We start from the raw sequence: 17,163 nt of genomic DNA on the forward strand, positions 1-17,163 counted from the left end.
ATTATAAATTTGCTCATTAATATCTAAAATACCATGAGCATGCAATACATATTTGTAAGCAATATCTCGAGATAACCGAGCAATAAAACATGGAATTGGTTATTTTATCATAAATATGCAACATTTTATTGAAATATTTTTTAAGAAAACAATACTTCGATGTCCTTCGAATTTTCTTGTTTTCGTAGCACTCAATGACAGCAAAATAATAAATGTTTCTTTCTCCTCCCCCCTTTTCGCTAACTTCTCAATAACATGCTTTCATGCACCAGGAGTAATTGATTTCAATATGTGGCTATTTTGAGCAAGCTCATTAAACAAAATTAAAATACATTGGTCTCGATTCACCAATAGCATACTTAATCTGCTCTCAATACTTGTTAGCCATAAATAACTTTCTAATATTTAAAAGCAGCACCGACGAGCTGGAGACATTGCTGATTAAAACCACTGAAGATTAAAACAAGACGGTCATGTGATTGTATTTTTTCTTGTGCATAGGAGGTTCGAAAAGGTTGTTGCCGACATCAACAGTGAATCATCAACTACTTAAGTATCATTAATGAAGATGCGTCAGGTGAAAAGACAATAAACCCGACTTATGGGTTAATAAAGGCATTGTCTTTATGAACAGGTTAATGTTGCAAAACTTTTAATGTGTCGCCAGGAGAATGACGTCGTAGATGCTTTTGAATCAGCTGCCGTGTCCTGCTTCGTTTACACGTTGCTGAGTTCGAACGATATTGAGAACTAATATTTCATAAATAAAATTGTTTCACCGATCCAAAAAGTTTATAAATTTACTACTGCACCAAGAAGGTTTTTTTTTTTTTTTGAAAGACTATAGGAAAAATTTAATTATTCTAACAGCCGAATAATTAGGGCTGTGGTTATTCTTAATTTGAATCTTCATATACTGTGGGCTACTTAGGTCTACATTTTCGAAATTTTCTCCTCTTTTCTCAAAAATTTTGTAATTATATTTACAAGCTGTGGAAACTTTTTTTACGCATCTAAAAATCTCTTAAGTATTGAATTGTGATTATTTTGTTTCCAAGTATTTTTCCCTTTATAATTACTTTTTATTTGAGACAATGTTACCCATGTGTTTGGAATACTTCGGCTGAAAGTGGTTTTCCTTATTTAAAATCGTTGTAGAACTAATTGGAGTCAAAGAGAGCAGTGTGTTCATACGAAAAACTATTTGAAAGAAAAATACATTTTAAAAGAAGTTTGAGTCACTTAAAATGTTTGTGCATACCTAGCTATTGTCTCGGAAATTACCGACAGCGAATAATTATTTTTTACTTAGTTTTGGAGGTTGAATAATTTTATTAACAGAACAAAGGACCTTAAATTGTTGGCTACTTCCAAAACTTGCTGGTGCGTTATATGCTTTCAATATTAGCTCTTCTCTCACATCAACAGCTCTCCCATGAAACCTGAGTCCATGCCATTCTACGGCAACTAAATTCCGTCAACTTTCCAACATATTTAACAAAATTTGTAAGACTGGGTCAACTTTTTCTAAACCTACAACTTTCAGTTCCGCTTCATCTTCTGTAATAAAAGCCATGTAACTGAGCCTTAATGAATTGAGCCTGTAATCTCTCCCTTTATGTTTCTCCTGCTTCGAGTTTCACTTTTGGCTTTTCTTTTCCAAATCTCTCTGGCGGATTTTTTCAAGTTTTTATGCTGGGTCAAATTAGGTCGTAATTTTTAGGTTAGGAGACAGGTTGTTATTGTGACACTTTAAAATAAAAAACTTGACAGAAATGATAAGTACAACTATACTACTACGTAAAGTATTAAATAGTGTTCATAAATAGGTACTTAATAAACTCTTAGCTGATTTTGAACTGCTTCTACATGCAAAAGTTTGAAAGGTTATGTAGACACACGTTAGCACAAGGAACGCCGAACCATTAGTGTTGCTTCTTGAGCAGAGCGAATCGAGCGTTCGAGCTATCGAACTGCTTGGTACCGAGTACTTGGGATGCTCTCTAGCAAGTTCTGTTTAAGTATGTTTAAAAATGTTTTCCCGAAGGTTGACAGATCTTTATCTTTTGTATCTTTTTATCTGTTGTACCTTTTTCTGAATTTGGGCCAAAGAAGGAACCAAGGGCTAAAGTAGCCCGAGTGTTCGGTACTCGTTCTCTAGAACCTTTTTTATTCGAAATCAAAGTAATTTCTCGTTCGTTATTTACTTATTTTTTACTTAGTCGTTTTTGCGTCACATACAGAAAAAAAACTTCATACATTTCTATTTTCTGGAGAGATAAAGTTTTTATTTACTTTGATTTTATTTTCCTCTAAAGTACTTTTTCAAATCTGTTTGCTGGTTAGTGCCTGGCAGATGCGAGATTGAAAATTCGTCTTTACATGGCTATTTGCGATCTTCTGATTCTACAATAAATTGTGGTAACATAACAAACACCCCTGCAGCTGAATTTCAATCATAAAGGAAAGCGTGAGATTGACCTAAAGCCCTGAATCGTCGTTTAAGTAGCGACATGTCCGCTATCTTTGGGTTAAACGCCGCTTTCTTCGCTTGTCTACTATGATAATGTAGCGTGCTTTGCTTCTTAATAGTAATTTCACATTAACTCCATGTTAATCCACAATCAAGAGGCATCACAATCAAAAAACAAAATGGACTAGTTCATCATAACAAAAATAGAAAATATAAGCGGCATTTAGCCTCAAGATGTTGGACATGTCCCTACTTCAGCTGCGATTTAGGGTTTTAGATCGACCGTGCTTTATTCAAACGACACAAGCATTTGAACCAGAAAACATCGGACCAGTTCTTTGTTTAGAAAGTATGTGAATTGTTTTGATATGTTTAGTCTTTCAAACAATTCGATGTAATTTTGCTACAAAATCTAGTTTTTTGCTTTAATGAACCGTAAGTCTGCTTATTTTAGGATTGGCTTTGCTTATTACGTCCGGACTATCCGGACTTTTGATCATCCGGATTGCTTTATTCGGATAAACGAGGTTCTACTGTATTCACATTTGCCGTCTGCTTGGCGCCAGTCTATTCTTGTCCTAGCCAAACACTAGACTGACGTTATCAAATGGCGCATGTTTTGTGAACATAGTTTAGAGAACCTCGCTCTTTTAAAACAGCTGTAATCACTGACTTTCATACAAACAATGTCTCTTAAATCATTGTTAGCTGTGAATTGTCAGCTGTGAGATGTGGTAAAACAACTACTAATACTACTAGAATAGAAGCGTTTGCTGGAGTGTTGGAGATAGTACTTGGTCGGCCACTGCAATTCTTAATGAATCGCCATACTTCGACTAAGATCTCTTACGGCAAATTTAGAAGGCAACTGATCTAATGACTTCACTAAGTGCAGACCTGAAGCAGTAGTACATTCCGATTGCTTTAAATTGCAAGTACAACTCTCCTGTTTTATGCTACAAAAGAAAATCCTTCCGAACACCTTGTGACATTTACAACATATTGCACCCCAGCAACGAAAGTGACACAACTCAAAACAACAGCATTGGAAAAGATCAAGGTTTTACTCAATTATAATTTTAAGTGATTAAGTCGCAAATATTACAGTATGTAAGAAAAAATATGATGTGATGTTTACTGGTTAGTTTCTTTGTGTAGATTAATGATCCATACTTAAAGTTCGATTTTTTTTTTTTTTTTTTCTAAATAGGAAGTTTTGATGATGAGTGAGGTGTCGCTTTCGATCACATCGTTTTTATGCCATCTCGGATTAGTGATGGAAGCTAACTGCGTGCGAGTTAGAAAAAGCATTAAATGTAGATAGTTAGTACAGCAGACCTTCGTTTTACGCGGGTTTATTTTACGCGGTTTCGATTATACGCGGTTTAAGATAAGATTCGGTTTTACACGGATGCAGCAATGCAAACAGATACAATTTTCCGCTCTTTCAAAATCCAAACTCCTAAAGATTGCAGATTACCCGACGGAATAAACTGCATTTTGGCGTGCTAATAATCAAGCTTGGGCCACCGGAGACATTTTATGCGATTGGTTCCAGAACTCTTTCCAGAAGTAAAGGTATTAAACTCACACAGCTCCACACTCACTGGAAGAGTTTTTAGGAGTGACAAAAGAGGACAAAACCAACGAGGATACTGACATCGATGACACACAGCCAAACCGTTCACACTGAAAATTTTGAGCCATTCTTTGACAATCGCGAATGATTTCTCTTATTTGTTAGCGAAGGAAGATTCTATCTTAGGAATGTGTGACGCAAGTGATCACGGATGCGTTAATACTCTGCAAAGAATTAGAGAAAAATTCTTAATAACTGCCGAAAGACTATCATAGCCAGCTCCTCTTTATGAACAGGACACGAAATTAATTTGTTTTTTTTTATGCATGTTGCGCATAAAAGTCGATATAAGTATACGTTAAACTTATTATACAATTAGTCATCATTAGAATTAAGTATTTCGTTATCTACGGAACCAAACCCCTATTTTAACACTAGTATTAGGTCTCAATTTACAGTTTCGATTTACGCAGCATTTCCGTGGAACGTAACCCCCCTCGTAAAACGAGGGTCTATTGTACTATATTGTTCCAAAAATTTTGTCGTGTCACTTTTGTTGCCGGGGTGCGATTTGTCGAACTCTTTTTAAAAACGCTGTATATGTAAATGTATATGTTTCTTGCATAATTTTACACGGAATATGAGAGGGGCGAAATTCACATTTGGTTCATCCTAATAGCTGAAAGAGTCTTATTAATCATTTTTCTGTGTAGGAAAGAACTTTTCAATTTTGTCACATTTTGAGAAAAGAGATTTCATTAAAGATTTTTCGGCCTGCGATATTAGAAAACTTTCATATTCTGCTACCTCAAAGGATATTTAATGTGCACTTTGCCATGGCGTACCATTGCTTCATTTTTGCATGTTCTCTTAAATTTTAATATTTCACACGCGATCTTCCAATAAAAGATGGTAGCGCCTTTACATCAACAGAAAATAAACATGGAATACCATGCCACCTGTTGATAACCTTCTTCCTATAAAAATATCATACTAATCTACTTTCGTCAATAAATTAAAACAAAAGTTTCTTAATGTTCATAATTAAGTTTAATGAAAGCGGGTTACAATGCATGGTAAACTTATTTGCTAAATCAAAATGACGAACCCGTTGATCAAAAAGAACCTTTCTGTTGCCGATTCTCCCTTTGAAGTCCGCGAACTCACTTTCAGAATCATTCAACGCTATTCAATCCCTGTAATCTGAAGGAACATTTCCAGTCCTGTCGATTTCTTCTATTCGAAGGTCACTGTGGAAGTTGGGTTCTTGCAGAACTCGACGGGAAGGGAAGATGAAGAATACAAAAAGAAGTCGGAATTTTTCTGTCCTGCTGTAGTATTCTTCAGGGCGTGAACTGTGCTATTTTGCATAAGATCGCATTAGCTTGCATTCCCGAGTTGCTTTTCTGGGATGGTAACAATGTATCAAAGTCTAGACATTTGGAATTCGAGGGGGCAGTTCAGATCTGACCCACAGATTGGAAGTGATTTCGGCGCCGGTGTTCGAATCTTGTCAACGAACGATTAGAATTCTGATTTCGATGGTTATTTGTCTGGCAGTGTCACATGTAAATTGGCCAGAAATTATCTTTATTGAGCAGCCACAGCCCAAGGCTTTTATTCCAGCATCTTCACAAATGGTGTTTTGGAGAAGAACTTTTGAAAATTACCGGGAATCGTCTAACAGTTTGAGCTTGAAGTTTAGTTTGAAATGATTATTGAACAAAGAAAAAAAAAGGAAAATCCACAAACGGCATCTCTATGTTTTACAATAAAAACGTTAAAAATAATTTGTGGAATTCAGGGAAAATTTATTGAATTAACTTACTTTAGACATAGAACAAAGTAACTTGACTAATAATAATACACTGGGGGAGGGGGGGCATGCTCGAGTATTGCAACACCGCCTGAGCTGGAGGTTCTGGTTAAGAGATTTTATCGAAATTACCTGGTGCCAATATCAATATTCGAGAAAATTAATATCAATCAAACCAGGATTATTCCTGGTTGGAACTCAAAAGCAGTAAAAAGCGCGAGGAAAAAAAAACTAGCATTTGGTGGATTCATAACATGTATCGGGATTGCGCCTAGCATTTACTATCCTCCCCCCCCCCCTCAAAAAAATCTGCAACAACAAACAGTAGGAAAGAATCGTACTCCGACATATCTAATTAATTCTACTGATCTTTTCCGAAAAAAATATTGATATGAAGATTTTAAACGAAATTGTTACATTGTCACATGTGTTAGGATTGTTTCATTTTCAAATAGGCGAGTCCTTCTATTTCATATCCTCCCGACCCCAAAACGCCGTTATTGAATTGTTAGTCAAGTTGAGCCCAACCCGAATTCTCACGAAATTCGTCGAGTTAGAAGGAACGTGAAGGAAAGTGAAGTTGATCCAATTGTTGAAAACGCCCGATGACAAAAGGCAACTCCCAGACGCCAACTGAATAGTTTTTGTACCTCACTTTCTAATTTTTCGATCCTTTAGGGTCAAAGTATAATCAATCCCTTCTTCCAATCAGAGCTATGTGTGTTATAATACTTGAAGGAATGATTGGAATAAATAAGATGAGTTTACCTTGTGTTATACTGTTAGTTATATATAATACTTATGTGTGGCTTATGAAACTTATTGTATTGTAAGAAATATTTAGTAAGTTTAAGGTTAAAAATAGATTGCTTCCGTCTTAATATTAGAAATATATTTTTAAAAGTTAACAAAAAATGTCAACATTCAGGCAGACATTTTATGAACATTGTCTTAGACTTCCTATTATCCATACCAATGGGTAAAATTACTTGATCAATGATCTATGACTTCTAGGGCTAAAAAAAAAGGGCTAAAAGCTGAAGCTAGTCTTGAACGCGCATTCTGAAATGCCACGATCCACACTTTCTCTTTCTGACCAATCGTTTAGTCCGCTGACAAGAAAAGCGTTTCTCGAAATGATTTTAATAGCATTGAGTACATACTTAGTGTTCATTAATATTTTGATCATTTCTTACAAGTAAAAAATTTTTTACCCTAACAGGAAATCGCAAATAAACAGAGTATTTTAGAACACATTCCTCCTACAGCCTTTTTGTGATGTTAGATGAATATTATTCAAAGACATTATGAAGCTGTTCTTCATACACACCTTCTCCAACTTTTATTGCCATATAGCGTAGACCGAGCAGTGAATGAACGTTTATAAACAGCGTTCCCTCCAAAACAAATTCCCTCCGTTAATAAACAGCTTGCCATTATAAAAAAAAGTTCTAAAAGTTTTTATTGGTTGGCTATTGCCATTAGTACCTTTTATGCACCCCCCCCCCCAAAAAAAAGGCTGTGTTTGTCCATTGGTTGGAAGGTGCTCATTCACTGGGTTGGTAAAATTGTTTTCATTTCAAACTCCCATCTCCTCAACCAAAACTGACGCAGAACCGCGCAAGTTCTCCCAATTTAAAAAAAAAACATATTGTACACTAGTACAACACTGCCACATCTGCAAAAACTACTTTTCGAGAAAAATCAATTTAAATGTAATGCGCCTTAGCTTAAATTTTTATAGTAACACACTTTTGACACATCTCAAAAAAGAGGATATTTTTTTTTTTTCGTTTGTGGCTGTCTTCCATTTTAACATAATTAATAAAAATGCACCAAGACATGCATGTAACTCAAAATCGACAATTTTCGACTTGTGGTGGTGTTGTATTAGGTGTGCGATATATCAATAAAAACATTTTTCGCTGTCATGTACAAAATCCTTGTTTTTAACGATGTTATGAAATTTTAAAAATGAAATTGCGCTAAAGTGTCCACTCAGTGGCCGGTCTACGCTAGTTGAAAAGGATATGCTAAAAGTTTTCTAGCAAACTAATTTATTCGTTCACTTTTTGTCCATGTGTTTTTTTTTTTTTTTCATTAGTTGTTACGTTTAAAGTACTGTGTTTATTTATTTTTTCTTTCTTTTTTTCCCAGTTGACGTTTTGCTGCGGGTCTGGCGTAGTCTATGGAGGTGGCTCCGCCCTCCAAGTCCCGGCCCCGCCCATCGTCTCGAGCGCGATCCTGCAAGAGTGGCGGCGCTGGCCGGCGCCCCCCAAGCCCGGACAGTGCCTGCGAGCATGACGCCAATGGCGCGGAAGACGACATGTCGGAAGAGGGTGGAAAGCCCCGTAAGGCCGGATCCGGCCTGCTAAGACGGAAATACGGAGATGTACTCAAAGGTAAAATCAATTTTCTTGGTAAAAGTACTGTAAAACCTCAAAGTTGACCACTGGTCTAAGCTGACAGCTTCTGTCAGGTACAGAGTTAGTCCTATATCATGTATCAACCTCTATAAGTAGACCACCTGTCGAAGTTGACCTCTTAAGTACTGCAACGCAAAGTGTCAACCTACACAGGTTTCACTGTAATTTCTTTTTAAAACAGTAACTAAAAGTCGATTACCCAGTAGAAAGCTAATGTTGTGTTTTTGATCCCATCTAACTAGCCATTGGTGACAGTTTATGGTTTCATGGATCTGGTCCAGCTCAAGTCCAACTAGAAGGGGACTCGTTTGAAAAGATCTCGTTTATCATGTCCCAAATAAAATGTTAAAGAGTGACTGAAGTGATGTTACATTTCCAGGTGAAAGTAACTGGTATAATTTTACACAAATTATGAGCGCAGTCTTTTTTTGTTCCCCTTTTGGTAAAACGTTTGTTGTAAATAGTGAAAAGAGGGGGAAGCAGCGTGTTGCACTCTTTTAGTAATTGTTTTCTCGGGAAAAGTTAAACAAAACTAGTGAGACAAAGAAAGACAAATGAGGCAGTGAGAAGCAAAGGGATGTAAGTGGACATTTTCAAGTCTTGAGTAAAACGCGTTTATAGTTCCGGTCCTAGAGTGTTTTATTGAAATTTTGTCTAAATCATGTTGTATAGCAGCACTTACCAGGGCTACTAGTACTATCTCTTGCACGAAAACGGAGCGGTTCACTTACCATTTGTACTGGTTATCTCCAAATTTTCAATTTTATCACTTACATCCCTTTGCTTCTCACTGCCTCGTATGTTGTCGACAGGACTTTTGCACTCTGGTCTTTGTCACAAGTAAGATAACATTGGAGCAATGCAAATTCTGAGGACTAAAGGTAATTTTATGACATTGAAAAAAGTGTCTAAATTACTACCTATTGTTTAGCAATCAACAGCAGGCACAGTTTTCAAAGCTTATAAGTTAAATTTTGCTTTGTAATTGCTTTTTCATACTGTTTTACGATAAAATACTTTAAATAATAAAGGAATGAATATATTGAGTAAAAGATACTTTCTAATGATACTTTATCTTGTTTGATTGAAGATGAAATAAAGCTCTTAAATTGTACTTATAATTCCATATTTAAAAAAGGAACTGAGCATTTTTGCTTTATTGAATCAAAACTGTTTGAAACAAGCATGACTCATTTAAGCGGCGGTCACTGCAATAGAAAACATATTGCAAATTACTAGTAAGGCAGAATTTACTCTCAAAGTATTTGTTTTTCCAATCGGTGATGCATCATGAAATTACAAATAAGCTCCTGCTTAGTTCATGGCACATTATTCTAGCCCTAAGTGTGACTTAAGTTCGGCGAAAACTACTTGTTAACAATTTTCATTTTTGGCACTTTAATGATGCATGACGCTTCATGGGAAAACAAAAGGAGGGACAACAAATTCTCTGGAGATGCAACAACAATGGCACTTTTTCCTGGAAACAATCTCCTCGCTGCTGCGAACCTTGAAGTGAAGACTTTACGAGACATGTCTGAAGTACGTAGCGAAATCTGCAGAAAAAGTCTCTCTGCTCTATTGACATGTGCAAGGACAATGATTTCGATGACTGTCATCGTTTTTTTTTGAATTCCAATCGATTTCTTCAGAGGTCGATTGCCAATGTACTTACGCGTTTTTTATATTTTGTACTTTAAAGTGCTTAAACTCGTAAATGTTTTAGTATTAAATAAATTTGAGCTTATATAGTCCATGTTCATTGAATGTAGGTCAGAAAGGAATAAATCTTTTTAAAAAAATAAATTTTAAATTTAAAACAATTTCAGTTTATTTTAGCAGCGGTAGAATGTGCTGAAAAGAAATCAACTGCTATTGAGTGCAAAATTTACAAGATCCGTTACGTTGTTTTGTTTTTCCGAGAAGTTATTTTAACGCATTTTCTTGAGAAGAAACAGTGCAAAAGTCCGCAGAAGAAAAACAAAGACCTCCAAAACAATGAATATTTATTCATCTGTTATTTAGTGTTCGACAATTTCGTACTGAGTTAAAAAGGATCTGCCAAAAAGACAAGAAAAAAAAAGTCACAAAAACCATTCCACCTTTCTTGGAAAAATTCTGCAAACACTCGGTCTGTCAGCATTCGAAGAGAAAAATAGCTCCATGATTAATTTATAAAGCTTTACACACGCTGCTTGAATTTTAAAAACACCGGAATGTACTTTTGAAGATATCGCCTATGAAAAATAGGAACTCATAAAATGTGGAAGAGCACTGTTCATTACTGCAAAGTTATGTCTTCCATAATGGCACATTCGCTTTCAGAACTCAAAAAAGTGTTAACACAATCGCCCATTGTTGCCATTAAAAATGAGAAAATACCGCACGTCGTAAAGCTCCAAAAGGGAAACCGAAAAAGAAAAATGCCTCCGTAATTCTATTTCTCGAAATTTACAGCGCCTTAAATTCTAAACGCTAACCTGTGGACGATAAGTGACCCACAAAAAGAATTTGATGCCAAGGTTAGCTGGTTTTTGTACCTGAGCGACTTTTTTTTTTTTTTTGGCAGTAGCGACATCTGGAGCGATGTTGTGACTCTTAGTGCCTGCCTGCTTCAGGCGGTTTAATTAAGAACAAAAAATGCGCCGCTTTTTGTCTGCTTCACTTTCCCTTTCATCCAGGAATGTCGAAAGCAGCCATTAACAATGAAGGCAGAGATTCCATAATGGCATAAGGAAGGTTCGCAGTCTGCTGCTGAATGAGTTAAACGTAGCGGCTTTTTATATTTAACGAATTTCACGCTTTTCGAAGCCTTCCTTTTAAGGGCTTCTTCCTCGTTGTAATTAGTTCTAAAAACTGTCCACTGCAGTTGACTTCAGTACTGATTTATAATCTAGATAAATTTCATCCTATAAGCGAAGTTAAGTATTTTTAGTGAATACTATGTTAAATATAGTCGGTTTTGATTGAAAAGTTTTGACAAATATGAAGTTCCTCTTTTTTTTTCCTGACAGGTCAGCATATTTTAAAACTTAAACTTCGTTCCTGTTTAATCTCAAAAATTAAGTTCTGTGTTATGGGACGTAATTTACTTGTTTCTTTTTTTATTTCTCATTTAGAATCGGTATCGGATATGATGCAACTGAGAGCTAGATATTAGACAACAATTTTGTAAATTACATGTTTTGAGAGGAACTTTCTGTAAGGGTAATGGTTTCAATGTGCTGCTATGTTTGCATAGAAGCTACATATGAGGCAGTGAGAAGAAAAGGGATGTAAGTGAACTTTAAACGCGTTTTGCTCAAAACTTTATAAAGTTTAGCTCGTAGGTAGGCATTCTTTGAAATTTTTTCCTAAATCTTGCTGTGTAAGACAGCAGCACCTACCAGAGCTACTAATACTATTTATTGCCAATTGCCCCATAACAGAGAAGAGGTTCTTCTAACATTTGCGTCAGTTATCTCGAAATTTTTAGTTTTGCCCTTTGCTTCTCACCGTCTCATTTGTGAATTCTCGCTTTTTGAAATGAAATTTCTTTAACGGGTCCTAAAAATTTTTACTACTGGATTTAATTTGAGTGTTAGAATTAAGTTTTGCTACTGTGTGTGTCTTGTCAGCTAACTATCGTTAAATAAATCTTAACTATAGTTTTTCTTTAATCAATTTTATCTTATTTCAATCCTTTTGCTTTAAGAACGGACGTTAACACAGATAAGAAGTTTAACATTCGTTGTAGATTTCACAAAGTGAGGTTTTGTACCTAGATGCAAGATCAATGTCTTTTTTTTTTCTTTACAAAAAGTGATACTCATTGTACTTATTGTATCCGACGATAGCGGACAATGTAAATAGAATACAACATAGCTTTCCAAAAATGACAATATTTTGATTCAGACATAAAGTGTAAACGACAGTGGTACATAAAATATTATTAATTAGTGATACCCTACTTGGCTTTGGTGGCACATTTGCAATTTATTTGCGAATTTGTAACCGTATGTTGTCTCAACGGATACGAGATAGCAGAAAAACACAAACTGAAAAGAATAATCTCTTTCAAGGTTTGTTTACCATGAGCTCTGTAAACTTAGGATACACACTTTTTTCATTTCTGGAGAAACACTGTTTAAAAGGGGCTAGTTCTTGTCGCAATAGCCGGAAATTACATGCTCAAAGAATGTCGCGTGCAGTGATATTGTTTGATGTGGCAAATATGACTATCTCTAAAATCATACCTACCATTTACAAGCGCATAAGTTGTCCTCATTATCGACTATGCTTCTCTGTGCGTCTCTGAAGAAATATTGTCCAAGTCCGAAATTCAGCCCGAAGGGATATTTGAGATTATCATTAGAAACATGTAGGCTGACGTCCATCTAAATGAGAAGAAAACATTTGCTTGTTTCCAGAGTCTTCATTATGGCAAAGAGTTCGTTCAGAATTAAACGAGTCTACAATCATCGATTTTCTGACATAAGCTTAATTAATAACTCTCTCAATTGGATTAGAGGCTGCAAATTTTTCCGACCGAATTCTTCCGATTATAAATAATTTTTGATTACTAGAGTATTTTATGTACGTTGATTATGTATTAATTTCACATTTCCAAAAAGTACAACTTTTAAAATTTATAGGTGCTGCCGCCCAAGACAGCGATGTGGATTCTGGCATCGTGGCGTGCAGGAAACCTGGTGAAAGAATAAGTTCCACTTCCTCAGCTGACACGGACAGCAGCCAAGAGTCTAGACGAAGAATCGAGTAAGTTCTAGGGCTCGACCGATGGCATTTTTTGGCCGATGGGCCGATGCCGATTGTTGGCCGATTGTTCAAAGATGGCCGATGGCCGATGCTGTTGGCCGATGGCAAAAAAAAAAAGAATCTAACATAAATAAATTGATAAGATTGTCAGAGATTTAAAGGATCATTGATTCATTTCACTTTACTTCCTTTCTACGAATAAGGAATTGTAATCCCCCCCCCCCCAAAAAAAAAATCAGATTTCGATCTAAATTTTTATTTAACGATCATCCAATTTAAACTTCACAAGTTTTTTCGGCGCTTATGTACATGCATATGTACCTAAGAACATATAGATGACCGAAATATCCATTTTGAACGCCTCCTTAGTTAATTATCGCAAATTCTCTTGTGATGTCTTCATGCGCGTAAACTTACGTCACTCAAAAAGTTATGAAATATTAAGTTGAAAACTTATACGTAGTATGATCTAAATGTTCGAGGACAAGTTGCATAAAAATTTACCGTGAATAGTTCACATTACCGAAGTACATCTATCAACAAAATAGTTACCTTGAACGACTATGCACTTCTGCCAACGTTCGTATAGCTTTTAGAAGGACTCCTGGAAGACATTTAACGCAACCTCCTATACGGCCTCTTGCGCTGCTGCTTTAACTTCATCGTGGGGTAGAAGGCGACTTTCATGTTGAGGATGCACGGTTCGATTGGTCAATACTCTGATATGACAAACAAATAACATAACGTTTTGTCGGACTTAGCTCCGTGTGACTTTTACCTGTTCCCAGCAAAAAAACATTTGCATGGACGCCGCTTTCTTCCGTCAGGAGAAGATGAAGCTGCATCACAGAATGTAGCGAAAAATGGTTTCCAGGAGTGTTTCCAAAAGTTATATGAACACTGGCAGAAGTACATAGCCCCTCAAGATAACCTTTCGAAGGTGGATGTACTTCGGTGATGTGAAGTATTCCGGGTAAGGTTTTATACAGCTTGTTCACCGAACTTTTTGGATCGTACTACGTACAATCTGTATAGGGTATAGTTATGCTTCTCCTTTTTTGACTGTTGTATAATGGAAGACAAAGAACAACAGCCAAAAAAAAAATAAAAAAAAGGAAGAAAAACAAAGAGACTGTTTAATAACCAATTGATTTTTTTTTTTTTTTTTTGATTGAACAAATAACTAAAATTTCAGTAATATTGTAAAAATGTATGGATTTAGGTAAACTAAACACAGTTAAAAAACATTAAATTATGTTGTTTAATCATTCAAAAAATTATGAATAATACTATGAAATCGTTAACAGTGGAAAGGAGGAACAGTGGAAGTGGAATTAAAGTGGAAAGATTGCAGAAAAAAGAAATAGCCATGAAAAGAGCGAGGTTCTTAAAACGTAGCTACAATAAACAAACTCAATATTTACACCAAGTTAATAACTGAATATATATATTACTTGATCTGATGTATGTACACGTAATATTGAACTATTTGATTGTTTAATCTTTTATGAAGCACTACAAACAATTCAAATTAAAGTCTTCAATTTAACAATAATTTTCTGAAATTTAAAAAATTGCATAGTAGAAAATCCTTGAAACTGTTTTATAACATATTATTAAACATATGATGAAAACGAAAATAACTTATTCATTGATTTATATAAATACATAAAAATAGTTACTTACAACAGAAAGAATAATCGATTGCTACTAATGATGCAATAAAGATGGCGCATTACAAAATATAGGTGAAACAAGTATAAAAAATACACAAAATGACATTTCTTGACCAAAATAAATAATCGCTAAATATTTAAGAAATGCTTGAAACGACGAGGGTGGGTTAGGGTGGTCACCCTCTGATTTTGGAGTAACTCACAACGTTCAACTTCGGTCCCAACTTCGGCTTAATTTTTTTTAGTACAGAACCGCTACCACCAACGCCTCGAAAGAGTTTTTGAATCTACTTCAGCACTTCCGAAGAAAAAATTCATAAGTCCCTTTGTTTTTCGAATTATGTCACCATTCAAAACGTCTTTAATCAATTTCTTACATTAATGCTCAAAATTCTTCCTAAACAATAGATAAAGTTTGAAAGAAAAAAAAAATCTCTAATTTTATGAATGGTGTTAGTTTTAAACAACTCAGAAGTACAACCAGAGTTTAATTTCAGAAATTGAGGGAGTGGGAGGAGGGGCACGCAAGTGTTCTCGGAAATACAAAAAATAGTCGTAAAAAATAGAGTTCAAAATAATCATAAACATTGAGCAGAAAAACCCTTTTAAATGCTTATGATAAATGTTTTACAACTTCTGTGATAGAGAAATAGGGCCCCAAAATGTATTTCGACGGGCCCCAAACTTGTAGCTCCGCCGAACCGATACAGAAAATACTGCATTACTGTGGTTCATATTACAAATATTGAAAAATTACCGTCGGTTCAACGGGAATGTAACAAAAGGAAACAAAACCGGTTTCGTTATCTCATATTTGTTTCCATAGTCTCCAATTCTGCAATATATCACCAAATGATCGTCAGTCTGAGACGCTATATTAGTTTTGCATTGAAATAAGTAATAGCCACAAAAAATCAGTTAATAGGCTTTTTAGAACACCCGATCGAAAACAAAAAGGAAAGTGCACAACTGGAACGTGCGCACATCCCACATACGAAAATCTAGCCTTTCTACAGCTTACCATTTTTGAGTTATGTCTTATAAGAGATATATAAGTACATCCAGCTGCAAGAAACAATGCAATAATTAACTTGTTTGGTACCTGAATGTAGTATTAAAAACTCTTTGAGGGGTGACTAAAATAGAAATTCATACTGAAATTTAAGTAAACAATTTTGTTTGAAAACAATAACTCCCTTCACTTTGTATTAAAAAGTAAAACAACAAAGGTCCTTTTTTTTTTCAAAAACATCGGCCAATTCCATCGGCTTTTCGATGTTTTTAAGGCCGATGGGCCGATGTTTCCTACAAGTTAGCATCGGCAGCCGATGCCGATGGCTAAATTGTTGAACCATCGGCGCCGATGCATCGGTCGAGTCCTAGTAAGTTTTCAATCTATAAATCTCGGTTCAGTTGCAGATTTTTCATAGTTTATATATATATATATATATATATATATATATATATATATATATATATATATATATATATATATATATTTATATATATATATATATATATATATATATATATATATATATATTGATCTTTCAAAGTCCTCGTGATTGAAGTTAGCGTGGAAATCCCAATGGAAACGCTGGAAAGCAGTGTTATAGTCTACTGCCAGTATGTACAAATGTAAAAGGCTCGTCATTTGGGGGGGGGAGGGGGGTCAAAAGGCCAATTGCCTCCTGAATTTTGGAAATTAATATTTTACTAGCTGATAGGTGTGAAGCATTCGCACTCGGCAGTAGGAGTTCGAAAATACGTTTTTTTAAGTTCTCGAATAACAGCTTTCACCTGACTTGTTAGCATACATTTTTCGGGAATTCAGCTGAGAAAAATTAGTTATTTAGAAACTATCTATTCTGGGGGAGGGGGGCGGGTCTTGGGAGAATTTGAGCCATTTTGGGGGAGCGTTATTAGTAAAACGCTTTTACCGACTGAGCTAATGGACCTCCAATGAGTTTAGATTATCTCTTTATGAAAATTTGGATCAAAATTCTACTGAAGAAAATGGGACATTAAAACGAGATTTTTTGGTTCATACTATTCCGAGCTCACGATCTTCGCATTATTGGTACGACGCTTTAATATGAAATGACCTTCGTTGCAGGATACTGTACATTGAAGCAATGCGTTATGCAAAACAAAGTCGTTTTTTTTTTACAAAACATCAAAATTGTGAACCGTTCACTTTTTGACGAAAGTGGTGAAAAAAATCTTTTAAAATCATATCTTATCTGTAAAATTTGATAAAGAATTGAGAAAGTTATGGCATTCCCTCAAAATAAAACACCTTTGAGAAATAATATATGTCATATACATACATGTAATTGCTTTTGTCGATTGTATTTTCATCCAAAAATTCACTTATTTTGTATTGAAAGTTCCTTACAACCCCAAAACTCGTTTATGCAGTAATCTTCAATTTT

At 35.3% G+C, this 17,163-nt stretch overlaps 1 protein-coding gene across 1 annotated transcript in view; it reads left to right on the top strand.

The window, feature by feature from the left end:
* The window catches only part of LOC129234147 (uncharacterized), a 121,357-nt gene that overhangs the window by 72,766 nt on the left and 31,428 nt on the right, over positions 1-17,163 (top strand). Inside the window, exons 2-3 of the mRNA XM_054868046.1 lie at positions 8,026-8,270; positions 12,929-13,052. Of these exons, the coding sequence (XP_054724021.1) occupies positions 8,057-8,270; positions 12,929-13,052 (338 nt within the window). The 5' untranslated portion in view covers positions 8,026-8,056. The remainder of the gene's footprint in view (positions 1-8,025; positions 8,271-12,928; positions 13,053-17,163) is intronic.

The sequence above is a fragment of the Uloborus diversus genome, chromosome 1 (assembly GCF_026930045.1).
Source record: "Uloborus diversus isolate 005 chromosome 1, Udiv.v.3.1, whole genome shotgun sequence".
Classification (NCBI taxonomy): domain Eukaryota; kingdom Metazoa; phylum Arthropoda; class Arachnida; order Araneae; family Uloboridae; genus Uloborus; species Uloborus diversus.